The sequence below is a fragment of the Podarcis cretensis genome, assembly GCF_951804945.1.
Source record: "Podarcis cretensis genome assembly, chromosome: 2".
Taxonomy (NCBI): Eukaryota; Metazoa; Chordata; class Lepidosauria; order Squamata; family Lacertidae; genus Podarcis; species Podarcis cretensis.
The window spans coordinates 113,896,549-113,915,973 of NC_137171.1; the positions used below are offsets into that span (position 1 = coordinate 113,896,549).

General features: G+C 45.2%; 1 protein-coding gene and 2 long non-coding RNA genes across 3 annotated transcripts in view; 1 reads left to right on the top strand and 2 right to left on the bottom strand.

Moving 5' to 3' along the window:
• Positions 1–19,425, bottom strand: part of LOC307209176 — a 139,247-nt gene that overhangs the window by 66,302 nt on the left and 53,520 nt on the right. The gene's annotated exons all lie outside the window — the stretch shown is intronic.
• Positions 350–1,852, top strand: LOC307209211. Its single transcript, XR_013835427.1, has 2 exons — positions 350–1,653; positions 1,699–1,852. It is a non-coding gene; the product is annotated as an uncharacterized lncRNA (long non-coding RNA).
• On the bottom strand, positions 2,103–18,881 carry LOC307208815 (zinc finger protein RFP-like). Its single transcript, XM_079963799.1, has 7 exons — positions 18,375–18,881; positions 10,919–11,014; positions 9,331–9,561; positions 8,942–8,964; positions 6,695–6,810; positions 6,112–6,147; positions 2,103–4,281 (listed from the first exon to the last, which is right to left on the bottom strand). The coding sequence occupies exons 1-7, from the start codon at positions 18,525–18,527 to the stop codon at positions 3,755–3,757; spliced, it is 1,182 nt and encodes a 393-aa protein (XP_079819925.1). The 5' UTR covers positions 18,528–18,881; the 3' UTR covers positions 2,103–3,754.

Genomic DNA, 19,425 nt, shown 5'->3' on the forward strand with positions numbered 1-19,425 from the left:
AGTGGTGCCCCGCAAGACGAATGCCTCGCAAGACGGAAAACCCGCTAGACGAAGGGGTTTTCCATTTTGGAGGCGCTTCGCAAAACGAATTTCCCTATGGGCTTGCTTCGCAAGACGAAAATGTCTTGCGAGTTCCTGCAGGTTTTTTTCCCTTTCCCCCCCCTTTTCCTAAGCCGCTAAGCGGCTTATCAGCTGATCCGCTGATAAGCCGCTTAACAGCTGATCGCTAAAAGCCGCTAATAGCGCTAATCCGCTAAGCTGTCAATGGGCTTGCTTCGCAAGACAAAAAAACCGCTATACGAAGAGCCTCACGGAACGGATTAATATCATCTTGCGAGGCACCACTGTAACAACTTTCAGATACTACCGGGCATCAAATATTGACATTGCATATTTATTACTTGGCATCAAATGTCAGAGAGAGCTTAATTTGTGAGGCAAATGTGTCTCAGCTCTGAATGGTACACTTGCAATCTCCCCCAAAGGTTTGGCTACGGTATACAGTGCAATGTGCAATTCTGGTCACATCTCAAAAAGGGTGGAGGGACTGAAGAGAAGAAATACAGTGGCACCTCGGGTTAAGTACTTAATTCGTTCCGGAGGTCCGTACTTAACCTGAAACTGTTCTTAACCTGAAGCACCACTTTAGCTAATGGGGCCTCCTGCTGCTGCCGCACCGCTGGAGCATGATTTCTGTTCTCATCCTGAAGCAAAGTTCTTAACCTGAAGCACTATTTCTGGGTTAGCGGAGCCTGTAACCTGAAGCATATGTAACCTGAAGTGTCTGTAACCCGAGGTACCACTGTAATTGGAAGGTGATAGCATCTGCCCTACAAGGGAAGCCCATAGCTGCTGCACTTCTTTTTTTTAGTTTGCAAAAAAATTGATTCAGGGGAGTCATGGATCGAGAGTTATAAAATTATGCATGGTACAGAAAAAGTAGGGGAAGTCTTCCACCCCATAATTCTAGAACAGATGTCGCCCAATGAAGCAGAATGGTGGAATATTCAGGACAAACAAGGCCAGATTCGTGGAGGAAAAAGCTATCAGTGGCTGCTAGTCACGATGGCTGTATATTAACTTTGAGGACAGAGGCCTCTAAATACCATTGGCTAGGAACCACAAGTGAGATAATAATAATAAATTTTCATTTATACCCCGTGCGCTGCTCTGGTTCGCCAGAAGCGGCTTAGTCATGTACGCCATATGCCGGCTCCCTCAGTCAATAAAGCGAGATGAGTGCCGCAACCCCAGAGTCGGGTCGCGACTGGACCTAATGGTCAGGGGTTCCTTTACCTTTAACATGCAACACAGATGTTCTACCATGGAGCGTATATTGTTTGGGGCTCCATGGAGGGAAGGTGGAATCTCCGAATGTGACTGAAGAAATTCCCCAATGTTTCCTTCGCTCTGGCAAAAGGGGAGCTCGACTGAACTGGGGTTGGGGGCGGCAGCCTGATAAGGTGCTCTGTGGTTAGGACCTTTGGTGGGCAAACGGTCACTCAGCTCGGAAGGTCTTCCATGGTTGCCTTTATGCCAGGGTTGGGCAACCTGCTGACCTTGGGATGTTGCTACACTACAAAGCCCATCACACCCCCTTCAATGACTATGCTGGCGGGGGCTGAGGGGTGAGAGTCCAATGAAGGGCCTTGAGTTTTCCACCACATCTTTATGGTGAATGAGAGACCTGGGTCTCAGGGGTCAGTCACACTGCTAGGTAGCTTCTGCATCCTAGAAAACACTTTTGACTTTTGCTTCAACGTGTAACTGTGTACCATTTGCTTTGTATTATTACATTTATCCAACTCACCTGCTTTCCCTGTCTTTAATAAATATATTCCTTGGTTTACTACAGCTGGGCTCCAGGTGTGTTCTTTTTTTAAAGTGCCTTTTTCCCAAGATTGTGTACGATTCTTCGACATCAACTCTACATTCATCTAGGGCAGGCACATCCAACACGTAGAGCTTGTTGTTGTTGTTGTGGAACTGGCGAAATTGACATAGAAATTGCGAGACAAGGACAACTGTGGCTTTAAAGAAGAATGGGAACTTTTTATAAATTACTTTTTAAAACAACAAAATGAATTGGACTCCTTGGCAGGTTTTGAATAAACATACACAAATTTATTATTGTCAACATAATAGATAGATAATTTAAGGATCTTTACAATTTTGTAATATGCAGAGAATAATATGTGTTGAAAAACTGGAGAGAGTAGCTGAGGGAAGTCTGGGGGTGAGTGGGTTTTTCTTGGGGAGGGGGGAGGGGAAAATGGGGGAGGAATGAAGATGATATGTTTTTGATAATTTGTTATGTTGAAATTCTTAATAAAAACTATTTTTTAAAAAAGGAAAAAGTGGTCTCTAATTTATAGGTAAGCAGGAAAAAATTAGAAAAACCTAAAATTGAACAAAGCCTTAACGGGATGCCGGCTACAAACCTCGTTTCCCTGAACTATTCAGTTTCCTCAGAAGGAAATAGAAAATTCATAAACCTTAAATGACCAAAATTCCAAAAAAGGGGGTAGAACTCCCAAAAATTCTGAAGGATAATCCTAGCTCAACCTAGGTGAAGCAAAGTGCAGTAATAAAGGATTGAGGTCCCAAAGGTACAGTTTCTACAGGTTTTTCTAATTTTTTCCTTAAACTTTTTTATTCTTATTATTTAGTTTATTTCCGTAAGATAATATTTCTAGTCGATTACTTCTCGTTTCAGGGATTTTCACGGTATTTCATTTGTTTTATGCAATACTTTTAAGCACAGCCAGTGCACACTCAAAGGACATAACTTTCTTCAAATAATCCTAGGAACTGTAGTTTGTTAAGGGTACTGGGAATTGTAGCTCTGTGAGGAGGAACCTACAGATGGATTTTCTTAAACCAGAGACTCAGAGAAGTATAAAAAACTTCAGGGAAGTGGTACAGGGAATTCCTTCTGCTGAGGTTCGGGTGGAGGAACAGCAAGAAGAGACTTTGGGCTAATTTGATTCCTGTCCCCACTCTTGGCAACTTGATCTATAGCTGCTTTAAGGTGGATCTGGACATGCAGGGACGGGAGAGTCTGTACTGGTTGAAATTCTGCCTGCCATACCATCTTTAAAGGTACAGTGGTACATCGGGTTAAGAATTTAATTCGTTCCGGAGGTCTGTTCTTAACCTGAAACTGTTCTTAACCTGAAGCACCACTTTAGCTAATGGGGCCTCCCGCTGCCGCTGTGCTCCTGGAGCACAATTTCTGTTCTCATCCTGAAGCAAAGTTCTTAACCCGAGGTAATATTTCTTGGTTAGCGGAGTCCGTAACCTGAAGCATATGTAACCCAAGGTACCACTGTATATGAGCTCAAGCAAACGCCCCCCCCCAAAAAAAACCACACCAACACCTGTTGTTTGTAGCTTCTTTTACCATTTTTGCATGCAGACGTAAATATTTCAAAAACCTGCCACAAAAGGGAGCCACCAAACTTTCTGTGGTATTTTTTTTTATTTGTACATGGATGCTGTAGTTGAGATTTCTACATTGCAGGGGGGCTGGACTAGATGACACCTGGGGTCCCTTCCAACTATGATTCTACGATTTGATTTCATTTATAGCTACTCTTCTTGCTCTGAGATCAGGAGGTCCTACTCAAAAAACCACCGAGGCTGAAAAAATGGCTTGGGAACCTTTCATGGAGCGATGAAGGAAAATTGCTGGAATGCTTCCTTCTTTTAGGGAACTGATAAGAAACAAGGGGAAGGATCTCTTTCCTGCGATTCAGCACCTCAGCTGGGATCTGTACCCTACCCAGAAGTAGGGCCGGATCATCTGCCCAGAGAAGGAGGCTCCCGTAAAAGCAAAGATCAGCTCAGCTCTGTCCGTGTCAAAGAATTCCACAAGTCCCTCTTCGTAGTCGAGGGTCACGCGGATATTCCTGGGGTCTTGCCCCACGGCCAAAGGGGTCTGTTGGGGGGAAGTAAACGCTACGAGTTCGCCCATTATCGCCCCCACAGCCCAGATTCCCTCGCTGGGAATCAGCCTAAAGCTGCCCTTTCCTTTCCTCCTGACGGACTCTCGTGCTACCCCCACGGCCCACATCGCCCCGCTGCCTTCGTTGTCCACCTCCACTTCCCACAAATGTCTTCCGGAAGTGAATCGCTCGCGGCCCAACACACAGGGCCCAACATCAAATCTCCCCGGTTTGTCAGGCAGGGTCTGCTCTTCCTCTGCCTTCCTCACAGTTCTTAGGTCCTCGGAGAGAACGAGGCGGCAATGTGCCGTGTCTGGATCCAGAGTCACCGTCACTGCCAGAGAAGAAGAAGGAGAGTTTGGATTTGATATCCCGCTTTATCACTACCCGAAGGAGTCTCAAAGCGGCTAACATTCTCCTTTCCCTTCCTCCCTGACAACAAACACTCTGTGAGGTGAGTGGGGCTGAGAGACTTCAGAGAAGTGTGACTGGCCCAAGGTCACCCAGCAGCTGCATGTGGAGGAGCAGAGACGCGAACCCAGTTCACCAGATTACGAGTCCACCGCTCTTAACCACTACACCAACACAGATAAAGAAGGAAGAAGAGAAGAAAGGAAGAGGTTGAATGAGTGATGTCACAGAAAGAATCCACTTCTGTTTCTGGAGACATTTTTTAAAAAACTAAAAACTAAACAACCCTCCTTCTTCCAGACTTTTGCCTTAATCTATTTCAGGAGGCCTTAGCAAAGAGTGGGGAAATCTCTGGCTGATGAAGTCACCGGCTTTGTGATACTTCCAAAATAGACCTGCCCAGTTGTTGAGATCTGTAGGTAAGGAGCCTTGTATAAATTTCGACACCAGGCCTCTGGGGATGGAAGGTGAAATCAGAATGTCTTTTCCATTTAATGTTTATGTACTACATGATCTAATTGGATGGAGCTGTTTTTAAACCTCCCTAGAGCTAAATGGTGAAGTCACATGGATATTGTGGGCTGTTTCGCATGCAGCTCTCCTGGCTCGTCCACACCCCGCTTCTCCCGTGTCTAGAAAACATGGATCCAAGAGGTATTCCGCTTGGCCTGTGATTTCCAGGCTTGGGTGCAAGCGGTATTCCATTCACCCTGCCACTTTCCCCGGGGAAAAACCCGCTCTTTACCGCTGAGTCAGAACAAACATAAGTCCACGGAAAACCCAATTGACATTTGCTCCAATTTGGTGGTAAAGAGTGTTTTCCCCACCCAGAGACAGGACAAGCAGAAGCAGAAGCCAAAACATAGCTTAGTGCAAATGGCTATGCATAAAGGTTCCCCAGAGAGGAGACTACTACTACTACTACTACTACTAATAATAATAATAATAATAATTTATTTATACCCTGCCTTTCCGGCTGGGTTTCCCCAGCCACTCCGGGTGGCGCCCAACAGAATGTTAAAAACACAATAAAACATCAAACATTAAAAACTTCCCTAAACAGGGCTGCTTTCAGATGTCTTCTAAAAGTCAGATAGTTGTTTATTTCCTTGACATCTGATGGGAGGGTGTTCCACAGGGCAGGCGTCACCACCGAGAAGGCCCTCTGCCTGGTTCCCTGTAACTTCACTTCTTGCAGGGAGGGAACTGCTAGAAGACCCTGAGAGCTGGACCTCAGTGTTTGGGTTGAACAATGGGGGTGGAGACGCTCCTTCAGGTATACTGGGCCAAGGCAGTTTAGGGCTTTAAAGGTCAGCACCAACACTTTGAATTGTGCTCAGAAATGCACTGGGAGCCAATCTAGGTCTTTCAGGACTGGTATCCACGGCCACTGCCAGACGCTAGTTTAGCTGCTGAAGACTAAGGCCACTGCCCTCCCTTAGTCTTCCTGTTATGCTGCCATGTGCTAAACCATGGTTTGGCATGTTGTAGAAACCCAGGCTCATCTCCTTCAGACAAACCATGAACCGTAAACCCAATAACATACCTTGGTTACAGTTCACGGCTCATACCCTAGCACCGGCATGGGGGACTTTAACTCTTATTCTCCTGATGTTGTCCCTGCCCCACCCCCCTGCGCCACACGTGCAATTTACGTGGTTCTCATTAAAGCAAATGGTAACATCTTCCAGAGTTAGCCCCCTTGAAACCATCTCAATCACCACCTCCCATCTCATCTGACCAAGAAAATTACCTTTGTACAGCGCCGGCTCCAGGAATTCCAAGGACTCTGTTATGTGGAGGAAAGAATTATCCATTTATTCAGATACATTTGGCACTGTCACATTACATGTCAATCAAGCACCTGATAAAAGACTCCAATGGACACTGCCGATGCCTCCCTCCCTTTCTCTCACTAACATCAGCTGTGCAACTGAGTGGAGCACCCACAGACATCTGTCTCCCTTGACCTTCCAGAGTTGTTCCCATCCCAGTGAGGTAAAAAAAGGATCCCTGGACGGTTAAGTCCAGTCAAAGGTGACTCTGGGGTTGTGGCACTCATTTCACTTTCAGGCCAAGGGAGCCAGTGTTTGTCCACACACAGCTTTCCAAGTCATGTGGCCAACAGGACTGAACCGTTTCTAGTGCAATGGAACGTCGTGACAGAAACCAGAGCACATGAAAAGGCTGTTTCCCTTCCCGCCGTAGTGGTACCTATTTATCTACTTGCACTGGTGTGCTTTCGAACTACTGTGCTAGGTTGGCAGGAGCTGGGACAGGGCAATGGGAGCTCACTCTGTCATGGGGATTCAAACTGCTGACCTTGTTCCCAGTACCTTTAAATGTCTCCACAGCAATTCCTAAAGCAGAACTGTTCTCTGAGTAAACTCCAACCGCCCCTTCCAATCCAGGAGAAAGCTCAATTGCATCCCTTACTTGTTCCTTTTCATATCTGGAAGGGAAGATGGTTAACATTTAAGGGATGGCTAGGGACTACTGCTCCCCGGCCCACCTGCAGTGCTGAAGCCTGACATGTAGTTGAGAGTAGATCTTGCTCATAAGTTGATACCTCAGCCTGTCATTTGAACATGACATTACTTTACAAGAAAATGCTGCTCTAGTTGATTTCATGGTTAAATGGAGGAATGAGATAACATTCCTCCTGGTCGGGTTTGTAGTTAGGTACGAACCCTGTGTCTGATGTATCAATTGCTCAGTTTGTTGGGTGCTGCAAAACATGGGGGTTTCACTTCAAAACAACTGCAACAGATTGGCACCAGTTAGGTAAAGGTAAAGGGACCCCTGACCATTAGGTCCAGTTGTGACCGACTCTGGGGTTGCAGTGCTCATCTTGCTTTATTGGCTGAGGGAGCCAGCATGACTAAGCCACTTCTGGTGAACCAGAGCAGCGCACGGAAACGCCGTTTACCTTCCCGCTGGAGTGGTACCTATTTATCTACTTGCACTTTGACATGCTTTTGAACTGCTAGGTTGGCAGGAGCAGGGACCGAGCAACGAGAGCTCACCCCGTCGCGGGGTTTCGAACCGCCAACCTTCTGATCGGCAAGTCCTAGGCTCTGTGGTTTAACCCACAGCGCCACCCGCATCCCCACCGGTTAGGAAGGGATCCCAAATTTTGCAGGGTTTTCGCTAAAAACAACAACCACCCTGCAAAACTTTGGCACAGGTTTGGAGACAATCCCAATTTTGGGGGTTCAGAGTTAATTTTCCTCACAGGGTCTGGAAACCAAACCTTATGAGGAACAGTTGAGGGAATTGGGTACGTTTAGCCTGAAGAAGAGAAGACTGATATCGGAAGGGCTGTCAAAATGGAAGATGGAGCAAACTTGTTTTCTGCTGCTCCAGAGAGTAGGAGCCAAACCAATGGATTCAAATTCAGGAATGAATGAGTTTAGGAATACAGTTGGCTGCAGTGTAAGCTTTTGTGTCGTGTGGAAGGTGTTCTGCCTTTCAGTAGCAAGCAATAGGCATCTTCAGAGGGTTGTCAATGTGTTCCTCAGCAACTCTGAGGTAGAAATCTAGCACTTGGCAGCGCTCCACAGAAATGTGTTTGTTTGCATTTTTTATGTATGCAACAACAGCAGCAAGGATACTTATTGCTAAGCACTGGAAAACCCAAGATCTACCCACACTGGAAGAGTGGCAGATGCAGCTGATAGACTATATGGAATTAGCCGAGATGACTGGCAGAATCCGAGACCTGGGAGAAGAGAAGGTTGAAGAAGACTGGAAGAAATTTAAGATTTATTTTTAAAAGCACTGTAATTTGGTTGAATGTTAAGAAGGATGCTAGATCATAAATAATTGACCACCACTAAATTAGATGGAATTAGGACGATAAGTAGATCGAGGAAAATATAAACCATTTGGAGAACGATTAGATTATGTTTAAAAGAATGGGACCTAGGAGTATAAATAAGATGATAATTTGCTGGTTAAAATTTAAGACGATGTAAGTGGGAGCGGGAGATGTGAGGGAGCCCAAAGAGGTTTTGAAAATATGTCATGACATATGCTATATTGTTGATTATGTGATAAGATCTTAATTGGCTAATTGCATTATGGCCCCAATTAGCCCTAGTTTATAGCGGTCCGGCACACTTCTTAGCCAAGCTGCGCAGACCTTCTTCTCTCCGGTTTCGCCTTGCAGAGTAAAAACACAGCGGAACAAAACCGTTGCTGCTTGCTTCAGATCCAGACAAACACACCAAGCACCTGTGTGTCCAAATTTATCAGTTCTTTATTGCAGCAAATATTTACAGCTCAGCATTTCTCAGATTCTCCTGGACTGCTAGCATTCATGGCGTCCGTCTCTTTTAGAGACCAAGAGAGAACAAAGAGTAGAGCTCCTCCCTCCCTCCAACCCGTCAGAATGGGAGGCACTACTCAGAACAACTTAACCCTGTAAGTTCTGAATCCCAACAGATTATTTTTGCATTTGTATTCAAAAAACTTTAATAAACATTTATAAAAAAAGAAAAAAAAGAAATGTATTTGTTTGCTTTTAAAATGGAATCCCACCAGAGATGAAATGCAAAAGATGGTAGGAGAAAGCCACATACCTGTTCAAGTCGGTTCTGATGTCCTGAAACAGAGAAAGAGGTCTCAGTTACACAGCCAGCACACACACTGGCCTGATCTTTGTTGTTGTGGAGAGTCCTTTCCCCCTTCCTTCTATGGAAGAACTAGGGCCTGAGGTGAAGGACAAAATGGAAGCCTGTCCCCATTCCACATTCTGGTGGAGGTGGCTTAAAAATCTAATAAATACTAAGAAGTAATAATGAGTAATAACATTTGTTTCATGATGAGATGATGATGATGGAGAGAAAGCCCAGCTCTAATCCTTAATGTCCAAATGGCAGTTTATATTTTCCTAAATAGGGCTGGTAGGCAGCAGGCCTACATTTCTCATGTAGGAACTGCTGGGAGATGTCATGGTCTCAACTCTCACCTGCAGGAATCCACAGACCGGCTGCTGGCACTTCTCCTCCATCTCAACAATCATATCGTTGAGGTGGGAGATCTCCTTGGAGAGCTTGCTGACGTTTTCTTGCTGCCTCTTATTGATCTCTTTCTTCAGATCTTCCATCTGGGTCAGCTTGAGGTGCACCATTCTTTCGAGCAATCTGCACATCCGATGAAAGGATGACTTGACTTTCTTTGTCTCGGCTTCTAACTTTGCCTAGGAGGCAAATGTACAAAGAGTGAAACAAGGGGAGGAAAACCAGATGGAAGAGGAGGAACATTTATGGAGAATGCATTAATAATAATAATAATAATAATAATAATAATAATAATAATAATTTATTTATTATTTATACCCCGCCCATCTGGCTGAGTTTCCCCAGCCACTCTGGGCAGCTCCCAATCAAGTGTTAAAAACAATACAGGATTAAATATTAAAAACTTCCCTAAACAGGGCTGCCTTCCTATGTCTTTTAAAAATAAGATAGCTGCTTATTTCCTTGACATCTGATGGGAGGGTGTTCCACAGGGTGGGTGCCACTACCAAGAAGGCCCTCTGTCTGGTTCCCTGTAACTTCACTTCTTGCAGGGAGGGAACTGCCAGAAGGCCCTCGGCGCTGGATCTCAGTGTCTGGGCTGGACGATGGAGGTGGAGACGCTCCTTCAGGTATACAGGACCGAGGCCGTTTAGGGCCTTAAAGGTCAGCACCAATACTTTGAATTGTGCTCGGAAACGTACTGGGAGCCAATGCAGATCTCTCAGGACCGGTGTTATGTGGTCCTGGTGGCCATTTCCAGTCACCAGACTAGCTGCTGCATATTAAAAACATGATAAAACATCAGAACTTAAAAAACTTCCCTAAACAGGGCTGCCTTCAGAAGTGCTCACTTTGGATCTGCCTGTGGTTCAGCAACATTTGACCAGCTCCCCCCCCCCCCCCCGTTTTCTCCATGGGACATTGTGGATTTTTGAGGGGATTTCTGAGACCTTTCACAGCTGCCACAGAAGTTTAGGGTGTGTTAAGTTGTGGGTTGACATAGCAGACGACACAGCGATTTCTCCAAGTAGCTCTTTATTTTGTAAGCTGGAATCGAACTGACTGCAAACAGCTCAGCCGGCCTGCTTTTATAGGCAGCCGGCTGTCAGCATTGTAGCAACAACAGCCCAGCGTTTCCCGCCTAAAATAACTGACGTGGACCTGAGTGAAAACTATCTACAGACCTGAGTGAAAACTATATACAGTATCCCCCTGCTGGCCCAGGGTGAAACTTCACTACATAAGAGGGTGGGCATGCTGCCTCCCTAAAGCTCTGCATTGCTGACCCCCAGGTGTATATCCACCTAAACATTAGGAAGAACTTCCTGACAGTAAGAGCTGTTCGACAGTGGAATTTGCTGCCAAGGAGTGTGGTGGAGTCTCCTTCTTTGGAGGTCTTTAAGCAGAGGCCTGACAACCATATGTCAGGAGTGTTCTGATGGTGTTTCCTGCTTGGCAGGGGGTTCGATGGCCCTTGTGGTCTCTTCCAACTCTATGATTCTATGATTCTATACCATAATAACAACAAACCCGTACCAGACATTCTTGGCTTCCCAGCTCTTCGGCCAACACACGGTCCTCAAGATTCTTTCTCATGAGCTCCACAGACTTCCGGTGGCCCTCGATTTCTTCCTAAAGAAACAGAAAATGCACAACATCATGTAGCCAAGTGAGCAAACCCCAAATGTCATTGTTTCCAGGGAGGGACAAGAGATGCCCACTAAACACTTTTTTTTTTAATTTATACTTTTCAGATATATACATTTCACTGATCTTACAATCATTTTGACATCTTAAAACTTGACTTCCTTTCCACTTTTTCTGTGGTTCCTTAAATTTGTTTTTAATATCTTCTGCATATCCAAATTAACATAATTTGCTCACTTATTTATCTTCTTTATAAATATACTCTTATGTAGCTGCAGGTTATTACAGTAACCCTGCCAGTGTTTTTATCTGTAAATATTCAATAAACCATTTCCATTCTTTTATTAAAAAAAGTTTATCTTGATTTCTTATTCTTCCGGTAAGTTTTGCCATTTCTGCATATTCCAAAAGTTTTTGTATCCATTCTTCCTTTGCTGGGACTTCTGCTTCATTCCATTTTGGGGTAAGTTGCATTCTTGCCGCTGTAGTCACATACATGAATAAATTTCTATACAATTTAGGTAGTTCTATCCCTATAATTCCCAAGAGAAAGGCTTCTGCTCTTTTTAAAAAACAAACAAACCACCAAATGTTATTTTAAACATCCTTTTCATTTCATTGTATATCATTTCCCAGTAAGCCTTAACCTTACTGCAAGAGCACCACATATGATAAAAGAGTATTTCTCTTTACATTTACAACACTTAAAATTTGATTTAGTTTTATACATTTTTGCCAGTTTACTCTGTGTTAGATAACGTCAATATATCATTTTCATATAATTTTCTCTTAAACCATAGCATGCTGTAAATTTTATATCCCCATTCCACAATTGTTCCCGTTCTTCCATGTCTATATTATGAACAATATCTATTGCCCAATGTATCATTGAGGATTTTACTTGCTCATCCTTTGTCACCCATTCCAACAATATTTTATACATTTTAGACAGCACTTTTATATTACGTTCCAACGCCCACTGAACTCCTGAGCCCTTCTCTGCCAAACTGCCATTTCAGGAGTGTAGGGAAAGGGAAATAAACAGATGTAAAAGCAGAGCTATTTGGAAACTGAAGGGTTTAAGTGGCAGAGCTGATTTCTAAAGAAGAGAGACAGACCACAGAGGGGGGAAATGTTAAAGGACAGATGGAGAAATTGTGGCTTTTCAGATGTTCAGCTACAGTTTCCATCATCCCTGACCACTGGCCATGCTGGCCTGGGATTGATGGTCTTGGCCCAGTATACCTGAAGGAGCGTCTCCACCCTCATCATTCAGCCCGGACACTGAGGTCCAGCTCCGAGGGCCTTCTGGCGGTTCCCTCCCTGCAAGAAGTGAGGTTACAGGGAACCAGGCAGAGGGCCTTCTCAGTGGTGGTGATTGCCCTGTGGAACATCCTTCTATCAGATGTCAAGGAAATAAACAACTATCTGACTTTTAGAAGACATCTGAAGGCAGCCCTGTTTAGGGAAGTTTTTAATGTTTGATCTTTTATTGTGCTTTTAATTCTGTTGGGAGCCTCCCAGATGGGTGTGGTATACGTAATTTTTTATTATTATTATTATTGTTGTTGTTGTTGTTGTTGTTGCTGGAATCCAACAACCTCAAATCCAGTCTCCCTATCCTTGTAATAAAGATTTATTGGCCAGCCAGTCATCTGGTCTATTATTATTTGTCTATCATTACTTTTTTCATTTTACTTGTTAAATGTAATAGCTGATTTCATTTACTTGCTTGCTTACTTACAAAATTTATCTACCCCCTTGACTGTAAAAAGACAAAACAAAAACCCACCTCTAGGTACTTTACAACAATAGAAAACTTTTAAAATTGCCAATCAGTGGATAAAGGGGAGGGGTCAGGGCTGCTGGGGAGTTGGTCCCAGCCAACAAAATGGCTGGGACAGGTTTCACAGGGGGGAATGCACTGGGACAACTGATCTCAGTGATCATGGGTAGGAGGAGGAGTTACGCTAAGACCAGACCATGTCATTACAGAGGAGGCAGGTTTAGCCGTTGTCTGAGGACTATCCCTGCCTCCGGGTCTGGTCCTGACCGGATGGATACTAGAATCAGCAAGGGATACCCACATGACCTGAAAGTGTTGCTGTGCAATGCCAGGTCAATGATTCATAAGACCACTGCCATCCATGACTTGATCATGGATGGAGGACTTGACCTGGCATGTGTAACAGAGACTTGGTTGGATGAAGCAGATGGGCCTGTCCTTGCCGCTGCTTGTCCACCAGGTTTCTCTTACGCACAGCAACCCAGGTCATGTGGGCGGGGAGGGGGGGTTGCAGTGATTTTTAGGAAGTCATTAGTTTACACCAGGCGTCCTATTGGGAAGACCCAATTTTCCGAGTGCATGTTCTGGAAGTTGGGCAATAGGGGCAGTACAGGATTCATTTTGGTGTACCGACCTCCCCGCTGCACCAAGGATTCCCTGCCTGAGCTGCTTCAGGTCGTGGCGGATGTTCTCCTGGAGACACCTAGCTTGGTTGTCCTAGGGGATTTTAACATCCATGCCGACACGACCTTACAAGGGGCCGCTCGGGACTTCGTGGAAAGCATGGCCTCCATGGGGCTGTCCCTGAATAAGTCTGGCCCAACCCATAGCCGCGGACATGCCTTGGACCTGGTGTTTACCTCTATGGATGTTGGTGATCTGACACTAACTAAAAGCGAAACGAAAGAAGTGCCATGGTCAGATCACTTCCTGGTGCAACTGGACTTCTCTGTGACCCATCCCCTCTGCAGGGAGGTGGGACCGATTCGGATGGTCCGCCCCCGCCACTTAATGGATCCAAATGGTTTCCAGAGAGTGGTAGGGGATGCTTTATCCCATGTTGATGGCCTTTCAGCCGATTCCCTGGTGGCCCGCTGGAATGTGGAGTTAACCAGGGCTATTGACTGTTTGGCTCCGAAGCGCCCTCTCCGATTGCATGGAGCCCGGAGAGCCCCGTGGTTTTCCACGGATCTGAGGGCAATGAAACAATCGTTGAGACGGCTAGAGCGCCGGTGGCGGATAACTCATTCCGAATCTGACCGGACACAGGTTAGAGCTCAACGTCGAGCCTACCAAGTGGCGATAGCGACGGCGAAGAAGACTTTCTTCACCGCCTCTATTGCATCTGCAGAAAACAGCAGCAGGAGACTCTTTCAGGTGGTTCACAATTTAGCGGAACCACCTGTAACATCGGGGCCCAGTACGGGCCATATGTTCTCCTGCAATGATTTTGCAAACTCCACTGTGGGAGCAGGGCCGGGGCGGGAGAGTGCTAGAGTCCTGTCTGGTCAAGTTGTGTGGGATCAATTCCAATCTGTTACCTCCGAGGATGTGGACAGGCTGCTTGGACGAGTGAAGCCAACCACCTGTCTCCTGGATCCTTGCCCATCCTGGCTTATAAAAGCTAGCCGGGAAGGACTGGGCGATGTGCTTCGTGGGGTGGTGAATGCTTCCCTCCGTGAGGGAGCCTTCCCAGACCCGCTGAAAGAGGCGGTTATTAAACCGTTTCTTAAAAAACCATCTTTAGATGCGGCCACGATGGCCAATTATCGCCCAGTCTCAAACCTTCTATTCTTGGGCAAGGTGATTGAGTGAGTGGTTGCTGAACAACTCCAGGCACGCCTGGAAGAAGCGGACCATTTGGATCCCTTCCAGTCGGGATTCAGGCCTCATCATGGGACTGAAACTGCCTTGGTCGCACTGGTTGATGATCTCCGGCGGGCTAGGGACAAAGGTGAGAGCTGTTTCCTAGTTCTGCTGGATCTCTCAGTGGCGTTTAATACCATCGACCATAACATCCTTCTGGACCGTCTTGAGGGGCTGGGAGCTGGGGGCACTGTCATACAGTGGTTCCGCTCCTTCCTCCTGGGCCGTGTTCAGAAAGTGGTGGTGGCGGATGAGTGTTCAGACCCCTGGGCTCTCACTTGTGGGGTGCCTCAGGGTTCTGTCCTCTCCCCCATGCTTTTCAACATTTACATGCAGCCACTGGGAGAGATCATCAGGAGGTTTGGGCTGGGTGTTCATCAGTATGCAGATGATACCCAGCTCTACCTCTCTTTTAAATCAGAACCAGTGAAGGCGGTGAAGGTCCTGTGTGAGTGTCTGGAAGCGGTTGGAGGATGGATGGCGGCTAACAGATTGAGGTTGAATCCTGACAAGACAGAAGTACTGTTTTTGGGGGACAGGAGGCGGGCAGGTGTGGAGGATTCCCTGGTCCTGAATGGGGTAACTGTGCCCCTGAAGGACCAGGTGCGTAGCCTGGGAGTCATTTTGGACTCACAGCTGTCCATGGAGGCACAGGTCAAATCTGTAGCCAGGGCAGCTGTTTACCAGCTCCATCTGGTACGTAGGCTGAGACCCTATCTGCCTGCAGACTGTCTCGCCAGAGTGGTACATGCTCTGGTTATCTCCCGCTTGGACTACTGCAATGCGCTCTACGTGGGGCTACCTTTGAAGGTGACCCGGAAACTACAACTAATCCAGAATGCGGCAGCTAGACTGGTGACTGGGAGCGGCCGCCGAGACCATATAACACCGGTCTTGAAAGACCTACATTGGCTCCCAGTACGTTTCCGAGCACAATTCAAAGTGTTGGTGCTGACCTTTAAAGCCCTAAATGGCCTCGGTCCAGTATATCTGAAGGAGCGTCTCCTCCCCCATCGTTCTGCCCGGACACTGAGGTCCAGCTCCGAGGGCCTTCTGGCGGTTCCCTCACTGCGAGAGGCCAAGTTACAGGGAACCAGGCAGAGGGCCTTCTCGGTAGTGGCGCCCACCCTGTGGAATGCCCTCCCATCAGATGTCAAAGCGATAAACAACTACCTGACATTCAGAAGACATCTGAAGGCAGCCCTGTTCAGGGAAGTTTTTAATATGTGACATTTTAGTGTATTTTTCATCTTTGTTGGAAGCCGCCCAGAGTGGCTGGGGAAACCCAGCCAGATGGGCGGGGTACAAATAATAAATTATTATTATTAATATTATTATTATTATTATTATTATTATTATTATTATTATAAAAATGGGTATTAAACTATTCAAAAGTTGATTAAAATCAATAGTGGTTAAAAATATTTAATTTTGTCAGCCTCTGTGTGACTGGATTTTTGTGTATCTGCATATCTTGTGCAAGCACACAATTGGGTTTTCCGGTCTGGAACCGCAAACAGCAGCCAGGAAGAAATAAACGCTCACAAGCAAATGTTTGGCAGGATGTGTTATATATAACATTCTGTGAACATGAACTTGCTTCTATATGATATACAATATCTTTATTGTCATTGTCCCATACAGAACAATGAAACTAGAAATCTACATAAAACACTCAAAACCCCCCCAAAACTCTGAAACCTAATTTTAAAATACAATATACTATAAAGACTCCTTATGCTGTGTTTAGAACCAGAATTGCATTTGGGTAGAAACTGTTTCTCAGGCGGCTAGTCCTGGTCTTTATAACCCTATACCTTCTTCCAGAAGGCAGAAGCTGAAAGAGATCATTTCCGTGGTGCGCACTATCCTGCGCTACCTCTGCAGCTTTCTTATGGCACCTGACAGCATAGATTTGATCCAAGGTGGGAAGAGTGCACCCAATTATTCTCTCTGCAGACTTTACAACCCTAGACAGCATGTTTTTTTTTCTGGACAGCATTGTTTTTTCTGTGTTGTTAGATATATGTTACTAGAGATCATTCTGGCATCCAGAAAAAAATCAAAGAGAAAGTTGGTCCAGGTAGAATTACAAAAAAAGTTTTAAAAAAGTGTTTCATGATAAAACTGTGAACCAGGAACAAAATTCTATAACATCTGTTCAAAGCTGTCCGTAGCCTGAAGCTCAGGGTGGTGGTGGGGGGATGATGATGACAACGACAAACATTTATGTGTCATGATGAGAAGTAAAATCTCCCAAAAACTACTTACAAAAATTAATGGAAGCTGCACAAAACATATGCAGAAAGCTCAGTGCAGACAGTGAATCCTAAACCTGTGAGAATTTTTTATAGGCAGTAGGAATGGAATCTAAAAGCAAAGTTTCTTCTGCGTGTGTTGCAGAGAAGAGATATACAGCACAAAAAGACATTGGAAAAAATTGCTGGGGTGGAAAAGAGATAAAGCTAAGAGTTCCCTGGGAAGAGGGATGGTTACTCTGGAAATTGTAGCTCTGTATTGTATTAGAACTGAAGGCGGCCCTGTTTAGGGAAGTTTTTAATGTCTGACGCTGTATTGTTTTTAATATTCGGTTGGAAGCCGGCCAGAGTGGCTGGGGAAACCCAGCTGGATGGGCGGGGTATAAATAATAAATAATAAATAATTTTTATTTTTATTTTTATTTTTATTGAGGTCCCACATCACTACCAGCACCCTTAACCGCAGTTCCACGATTCTTTGGGGGGAAACCATGACTGTTCAAAGTCTTCTGTGTTCAAAGTCTTCAGTGGTACCTCTGGTTACGAACTGAATTCGTTCCGGAGGTAAGTTCTTAAGCTGAAACTGTTCTTATCCTGAGGTGCTAATGGGGTCTCCTGTTTAATGCTGCGCATGCCCCTCAGGTGTGTGATTTCCATTCGCATCCTGGGGCAAAGTTTGCAGCCAGGAGCAGCCACTTTTGGGTTAGTGGAGCTTGTAACCTGAAGCGTTTGTAACCAGAGGTACCACTGTACAGTGGTGCCTCGGGTTACAGACGCTTCAGGTTACAGATGCTTCACGTTATAGACTCTGCTAACCCACAAATAGTACCTCGGGTTAAGAACTTTGCTTCAGGATGAGAACAGAAATCGCGTGGCGGTGGCATGGTGGCAGCGGAAGGCCCCATTAGCTAAAGTGGTACCTCAGGTTAAGAACAGTTTCTGGTTAAGAACAGACCTCCAGAACGAATTAAGTTCTTAACCCGAGGTACTGCTTTATTCATTTTGACTGATTTGTTGCATTTAAACCACCTTTTCCTCCACGTTACTTACGGTGAAGCATATGTTTCTTTACCAAAGGCGTCATGGACTTTGAAGACGCCCGAACTCAGGACAAAAAGGAGAAACGGGCTAGGAGGAAGGAATGCTTGGCAAACCCTCGCCAGGATCAACTCCTGCCCAGAAACCTATGTCCCCACTGTGGACGTACGGATCCAGAATTGGCCTCCACAGTCACTTACGGACTCACTTGGCTACATCCATGGGCTTAGATCTACCAAAATTATTGAAAAGCATTGAAAGAACAGAGGTTCTGTTCAAATCCCACTGAAGCCTCTCCCCCCCTGTGTAATGTCCTTTCTTTGGGGGCAGCCCCCCCAAAATCTGGACAACTACATGTTTTTCTTCCCTGCCCTTCTGTCACGGTGAATACCGTTACCTTGTAGTCTGGGACAGCTTCCTCTGCAGGGACCACGCTGTGTCCTCTGTGCTCCTTGGCTCTGTCGCAGACCAAGCAGATGAGGCATTCGTCGTCTTTGCAGAAGAGCTTCAGGGGCTCACGGTGTTTCTCGCACATTTCCATCTCCTCCATCTCCTCCTCTTCCAAGCCTGTCTCCAAGTGACAACAACAGCAGCAGCAGCAGCAGCAGCAGCAGCAATTCTTAACTCAAGCTCCTTTTGATGCAATAAAGGCCTGGCATTTCCCTTTGTGCAACCGACACCGGATGGCGGAGGAATCTGCGAGCAGCAGGAAGCAACTGAAAAAAACATGTGTTTTTGTTTCGCTTTCAGGTTTCTTGACCAAGAATTGTATAACTAGCAGGGTGTGCGTGTTTGTGTGCGCAGACACTTAGGGAATTTCTCTTTTAGGTAAACAGGGAAAATCCTGCTTACAATCAGATGCAGTGAGAGATGCTGTTTGATTTTGGGTAGCAAATCTGTTATTTAATTTCTCTTTTAGGTAAACGGGGAAAATCCTGCTTACAATCAGATGCAGTGAGAGATGCTGTTTGATTTTGGGTAGGAAATCTGTTATTTAATTTCTCTTTTAGGTAAACGGGGAAAATCCTGCTTACAATCAGATGCAGTGAGAGATGCTGTTTGATTTTGGGTAGCAAATCTGTTATTTAATTTTGTTTTCATTGTATTTTGTACTCCCTGGGAAAGCATTTGTGATGTTTTTTCTGCTTTAGGTGTCAAAACAACTTGGTTAATACAAAAGGTTGTATTAAGCTATCTGTCAGCATAATTTTCAGTATGTTTTTATCATTGATGTTCTGTAACGTGTTTTTAATGTCGCACACTTCCCTGGGAACTTTTGATAAAAGGAGGCATATACAGTGGTACCTCGGGTTAAGAACTTAATTTGTTCTGGAGGTCCGTTCTTAACCTGAAACTCTTCTTTTTTAAAATAAATAAATAAATATTTATTAAAATTTTAAAGGTTACAAAAAGAAAAAGTAAAAACACCATATTGAACAAAAACAAAA

Bases quoted from the DNA above. Each gene is read 5' to 3' on its own strand.
- LOC307208815 (XM_079963799.1), bottom strand. From the start codon at position 18,527: ATGGAGGAGATGGAAATGTGCGAGAAACACCGTGAGCCCCTGAAGCTC. The intron at 6,148-6,694 runs GTACTGGGAACA...TCCACATAACAG, and splicing joins TGCTGTGGAGACATTTAAAG to AGTCCTTGGAATTCCTGGAG. The intron at 4,282-6,111 runs GTAATTTTCTTG...CTTCTCTGGCAG, and splicing joins GGAGCCGGCGCTGTACAAAG to TGACGGTGACTCTGGATCCA.